The following is a 6,544-nucleotide window of genomic DNA, read 5'->3' as shown; positions in this document are numbered from 1 at the left end:
TTTGTGTCGCTGCCGCTAGGACCTGTGCCTTAATTCATCGCCTAAGACACCAGGAACCGCGAAAGTGTCACTCTACGGGACAGCTGCAGGCTCAGTTCGGTTCTGGGCTTTACGGTCATGCACGGGAACGCCAATGCAACAATGAACCTAAATTCGAGATGACCTGGTAAAGAAACGGAAGAATGGCCTTCGCAGTACTATCGGGGGCTAGATGATGATTAACATGGAATTATGTTTCAATAACTCGTTATACTTGATGATAAATGAAAGGGGGCTGCATGTGCATGTGTCCAACCAATCAAATCCTGATAAAGCTTGTCGGAGCTTTGCAGATGCGATGAAAACCGAGCTTTATGAAGTTCAGTTGACCTGCGGAGGTGTTTTCATGTATGAACGCTCACTGAACTTGGACTGAGCGTTGACTGAGCCATCCCTGTGATGAACCGAATTTTAAAAATTACATTGGGGCTTGCAAATATTGATTTTACGATACTAAACCTTCATGTACCTGTGTCTAGAGCGGTTTTATTTTCTCAAAGTGAATATTTTCTGCGGAATTATTGTGCTCACCATTCCCAGCTTCGTGAAATTTGCTTCTTTATTGACGCTATTGGTGAAAGTGCCTAGTCGACGGCAAAAGCTTTGAGCTTAGGCGGACGCATCATCGTCCTTTCTTAAAAAAATATATATGCGTCTCAAACCTTTGAAAGTAGTTTCTTCTGTCTATTATTATTTTTTTTTTTTTCACGTCTGAGGGCGAGGCAAGCGCGCTAACCGTTACGTTCAGTTAGATGCGTAGCCGAACGGAAGTAGCTAAGATATGAAATGTCAATGTCAATAATTAACCTAAATTCATTAATAATTAATCAGAATAATAATTAGTGGCAAGTGAAACTACCACGCCAGAATTTCGCCTAAAATAACTGCTGCATACATAACCGGAATAAGGCATTCTGACTCGTAAGCAATAGTATACACTGACAAGCCCACCACTTGTTGTTCTTAGTAAAAATTTATTCTGCAGCTCTTTCTCGGTATATTGATGTTTGTCCAGCAGAAAAAAAGATGCATTTGTTCGATATTTGAGTTCATTGAACTTATTTGTGGCAGTATCATACTATACATGCCATGGGCATCTGAGCTGCTGCTTTTATATCTGGTCGAGGGTGCCGCAAGCTGCGTACTAATAGCTTTCATCTCGGCCTCTTACGCTCTCTGCAATAGTAATCAATAAATAAGGAAACAAGGAAAAAGAGGAAAGAAGGAAAGGAAAGAAAAGTGCGTTTAAAAATCCTGTTTTAGCTTCATAGAACTGTTTTTAGTTAAACGACGCGCTTATCTACGTAATGCTTCTAAAAAGATCTCTTGACTGAAAGTTTAAATGGACTGATGACTGTTTCTCTGAAACACTCTTCTCTAAGAGGTATACAGTGAGACTTGGGCGAGTTTATTATTTTTATTATGATTTCCAATGCAAGCTCGTTCAACTGAAAGGCTCGTTCAGCTACGAGAAACCCTTTCGTTTAACTCAAAGGGTTGTTTCAAGGAAGGAAAGACCGATCGCGAAATATATCCATATACACTTGTACATAGGGGCATACGAAGCACACATGGCAACTGTGGCGGCATCGTTCAAAGAGCGTCAACCTAAGACGAGTTGTATTCACCCTCGCTTTCCTTCTTCCCTCTGTGCGACAACAGTGGCTTTCTGCCGCGAACAACAGTGACCTGGCACAGCGCGCGGCAAAGATAAATGACCACTGCGGTTTTGGTTCCGCATGGAGGGGGCAAAACCACGCCTAATGGAAATGGCAAACAGACAAAAACGCGCGCGTACACACAATCCCGTACCTCCAAACACATAAGCAGGCTGTGCGGGGCTGCTGGCCTTTTATTCTTGCTGCCTAGACTGTGGCGACAAATAATAACATAAAAAGAAACAGCGCACACAGGTGGTTCCCAAAAGCCTACAAGAGGCACATGCATACCGAGTACCACGAATACTCAAGTTTAATCATCACGCGATTGTCAGCAGCGCTTGAAAGCTCTGATCTCTTCCCGCGGGGCTCTCGCTTTCCACGGAGCACATAGGGTTAATTTTTATCATTTCAGAGAAGTTTACATTCATATATGCTAATTTATCGGCTTTAATGGTTGACGATCCACTTACTATGAGATCATGGCAGTTTTGGAGGACGAAATCCTAAGTATTTAAAAACTTTAGATCAGTGCCTGAAAGGCCTAATTGAGCTGTTCAGTAAATGAGCCACTATACTTAGGAAGCAACACCTTATAATGTCTCAAAATAGCTCACTTAAATGTTCTAAAGAAAGCCTAAGCTAGTCAACTAGTTATTCTCGAATTACGAAGGAAGAGTGACCGTGATAGTTGGTGAACTGGGGTCGCTCCTTGCACCAGTTACAATACCCGCAACAGGTCACGAACACTGCACGCATCAGTGCCACTCCAGCAGCATTCTCCCTCGCGGAGGCGAGTCGCCTTCTTACGGTCATCCTAACGACTGCAGATGACCAGAGCTCCAAGGAACCCCTAGCTAACAATATACAACTGGGCGCAATTTGTGCTGTGTTCACGTATGACTGCATTTTTTGCGTCTACTTTTCTGATCAGCCCAAATTAAAATCGACTCAAGCTTTTGAGCATTTGAAATAAAGAAAAAAATAATGAAAATAAACAAGGAAATTGATATTGGTTCTAAGCAAGAGCCTCGAGTCACCGGAGAAAGGCGATCAACACACCAACAGCTCATTTCACTCTTTAAAGTACTAGGCTTAATTCTGGGTATATACGGCACATTCGTGTGTTCTCCGTCGTTCTGTGCTGAGTGCGCGCGCTGCTCCTCTCTGGATGAATTAAGTGTTTTTGGGCCCGCGTTTCGGCATCGCCGGTACGGAACGCTTGCTTTCCACCCTGCGGAAACAAGGGCGAAAGTTGCTCGCGCCCGAAATCATTGGGCTGCCACGCCTGGCCCGCATTGGCTGGCGCTGATTCGTCATTCGGTGAGCGGTGGGGGAGGAAAAGAAACTTTCCGATGTTGGCGTCGACTGACCCCTCCGAATCTGCGTGCTGTTTCTGGGTTCTGGCAGAGGAAGGCGGCGCGCGGGGACCGGAGCGTGAGAGCCAGCTCCTGCTTCTGCTGCTGCTGCGAAGACAATATAAGGACGACGGGTCTCAAAGAGTTTGAGTTGTATCATGAAGCTTGTTGCGGTGAGTTTGCCGATTTTTTTTTTGTGCTCCCGGATGACGTGAACACGTTTTTCTTGACGACAGTGTTTTTAGAGGTGTATGGTCTCGATCACGTACAGCACGCTAGAAATTTTCTACCGGGACAGCTCCACCTGTGACAGGTTTATATGCGATCAGTGTAACTCTAAAGCTATCACATAATTCTTTAAATAGTTTGGGGTCATAACAGAATCCTTTCTCACCTACTTCTTATCAAGAATATTATACTAGTGGGTAATGGCTGCAATGAATAGGCAGAACAGAAAGTGCAGCCTTCTAGGATGGCTGCGCCATTTGTCGCCAGCAAATTCAGACAAGCAAAGGCTACGCTCTGCCGCGTATAGTCTGGACGGCTTCTTGCAGCTTTTCTTGAATGCTTTATAACAGCATATATTCATGATACCCTAACCTTATTTTTTGTCCGCGCGCTACGATTCCTTCAGTGATAAGATGCCTGGAAAATTTCTACAAAGGCAACAGAGCAGACATGAAAGCTGTTCGAACTATTTGCTGGCTGACTGCTGTCTGATCGGGTCAAACAACACGTCATTACAGAGCTTATTGGAAGAAATACTTCGACCAGCTATCGTAATGGGAGCGGTATGATTGTTGTAGACGATATCGCAGTGGCGACCTAGTTCTTTGTGCATCCGCCACGCAGTCTGGGAGATTCAAGGTCTGATCGTCTGTACCACTGATACAAACTGAGTTTCCAATGGGTACGAGCTCTCCTTTGCCTCGGCTTTCTTCAAATCCACAGTTTAATGATCTCGCCTCTGTTGTTGCTACCAGGTCCCTGGACATTTTGGTCACCTCTCTCGTTTTTCAGTCACGAGCATCGTCAATTCGCCCGCTGAGAGCCTTCTGGCTTCAGTGATAACCTTTAATTTATATATGTTATCGTTCTGTCAGTTATTTGGATTGGGTTTTACAATAAACTTTCTATTTGCTGCACTTTTATGAGCTAAACCTTTGGTATAAGATTCCTAAAGTAAGACTACATAACGGCACCGGTTCACTGGTTTTGCTTTCCTCCCCGACTGGTATCTTTTGTTTGTTGGGCCTCAGACACCCTCGAGATGCATAACTGTAGCTATTCCTCTAGGGACCATTCCTGCAGTATTTGTCTAATGGGTAAATAAACTAATACATATTATTAAACATTTAGGCACTTAGTTTTGTGTTTTTACGCAAAACTATTGTTGTGCACAGACTCTGTTGGATTTTACTGAGGCTGTCGAAACGCACACTTGATGGCAGCTGCCTTTTAGTCCTGATAGAGCCGAAAGTTTCATTGTAAATCGGCCGAACGCTTTCCAGACACGTAGTACATGTTATGTTTTTGTCAAGAGTATGCGACCCAAGAGGTTCGCTTCTAAGCACTGTAATGTGGCTGCTGGCAGCAATGCTAGATTATGAATGTAAACTAGAGGGGAAAACGAGGGTGAGATGTATCATCTACGAGATTTCGAGCGATAGAGTTGCTATACGAGCCTCGTTACTGGGCTTAGAACAAATATCCTTGGGCCGTATACTTTTGACAAAGACTGTACGCGCGCAAAACTGGAGAGACCAAGCATGTTGGGAAACTGCACACCAGCTTTTTCTGACGCTGAAGCGGTTATTTCTAAGTTATGCATAGACTAGCTTCACTAACATGCTTGTCATCTTGCCCAAGAAAATTATTTAGGTGCATACTTTTATACAGAAAAATAATCGCAACGGTGTACACTATCCTTGCCGTCTCGGCAACTATCTCGATATTTTTTCTGTTACTGTTTAATATCTCGATATTTTTTCTGTTACTGTTAGCGCTTTCGAAGCTCGTGTTGAAATGCGAAATCATGAGCACGATGGCATCACCGATTATGATACTGATGATGATTAACCCGTTTATTTTCAATGGTTAAGGCTTCTATCTTAGTATATCGTTTTGATGGCATGATAACTGAGGAAACAACGTAAGCAATATCACCTTTACCTTATAAGCAAGTGGATGTGGTGAGGGCACCTCAAATGGCGTTGAATACTGATGTAGAGTCACGGAGGGGGAGGAGGGTGGCTGATCCTGGCCCTGATGGGGCTGGGATAAGTAGATCACCACTGATTGCGGCGGGGACTAGCCTGACACCGAATTTTGATCTGTTGTAAGCCGTCATTGCACCCGCCACCGCTTCATCGGTGGTGGACGACGGCTGTTGCGGCGCGCGTCTTTCTCTCCCTCTTCTTTTTCTTTCTTCTCTACTTTCTCTCTTCTGTCCGCGCGAGGCAGCGCAGGTAGCTCAGCTACAGAGCCAGTAGCAGGCCTGTGCGTTTTCTTTTTTTCTTCCTACAGCCACAACAACAACAGAGTCACGGAGAACACTTGACAAGGTGGTAAACTTCTTTATAGCCAATTAGCTGGTGCTCCGGCGAACATTCGCACGCTCGTCTATTCATATGAGTATGGTTTGCTTGCTCGCGCTGAAAACAATTCTTTCCCGTGGAACTACATGCTGCAATGTGTTTCTGTGACTATGCATAAAAAATAATGTAGTTTACTTCGAAATTGATATGAAGCCTTTGAAGAATTTGTTGCGATGATGCTTGCCTTTATTGTTTAATGCACCGCAGCAGACGCTGACCTACCTGCTGCTGCTGTTGCTGGTGACAAGCACCACAGCGTTCAAGACGAAGAAACTCCTATATCTGACCGCGTTAAGCCACGCCGGACTGGGCGGCCTTGGCGGGCTCGGTCTCCTCGGTCTGGCAGGTCTTCACCACCATCACGGTCGGGGACACTACGGCTACGGTCATGGATACGGTCACGGTCACGGCTACGGCCATGGCTATGGCCACGGCTATGGATATGGCTACCCCTCGTACGGATACGGATATGGAGGGCCTTGGTACGGTGGTTACGGTGGCTACGGAGGTTACGGAGGTTACGGATGGTGGTGAAAGAAGCGCGTTGGAAGGTCTGTGCTTCGCGCTGTGTGATGTATCGAGGTGAACCGTACTGACATGAATGCCTGTTTGTTACCAGGATCGGATTGCATTAGACCAGGACCTTAGTGATGTTTCAGCGCACGCCATTATCTGTGTCATTTTGTTCCTTTCCTGTGCAATAAAATTAGAAACGGTTTTCAAATAAACACTTAACAATATTATAGCACGCGTCCAGCCTCATTTTAAGATGCCAAAATCGGGTAGTTTCGCATATATCGCTGAAACACGTTTATATCAGCCATAAACGAAGACTAACAATATACAGGATCAAATCAGTTTGGCTCCAGCCTTTGGCCATTTACGAAACACA

The 6,544-nt window shown here is 44.9% G+C and overlaps 1 protein-coding gene across 1 annotated transcript; it reads left to right on the top strand.

The window, feature by feature from the left end:
• The first annotated feature begins 3,114 nt into the window (after positions 1–3,114).
• Positions 3,115–6,229, top strand: LOC146178577 (uncharacterized). The gene is made up of 2 exons (XM_084579783.1): positions 3,115–3,228; positions 5,860–6,229. Exons 1-2 carry the CDS (start codon positions 3,214–3,216, stop codon positions 6,184–6,186), a joined length of 342 nt encoding a protein of 113 aa, XP_084435909.1. The 5' UTR covers positions 3,115–3,213; the 3' UTR covers positions 6,187–6,229.
• The last annotated feature ends 315 nt before the right edge of the window (positions 6,230–6,544 follow it).

This window comes from Amblyomma maculatum, chromosome 9 (assembly GCF_055883805.1).
Source record: "Amblyomma maculatum isolate TAMU_Amacu chromosome 9, ASM5588380v1, whole genome shotgun sequence".
Lineage (NCBI taxonomy): Eukaryota > Metazoa > Arthropoda > Arachnida > Ixodida > Ixodidae > Amblyomma > Amblyomma maculatum.
The sequence above is the reverse complement of the archived record's forward strand: the minus strand, read 5'-3'. Positions and strand labels throughout refer to the sequence as shown.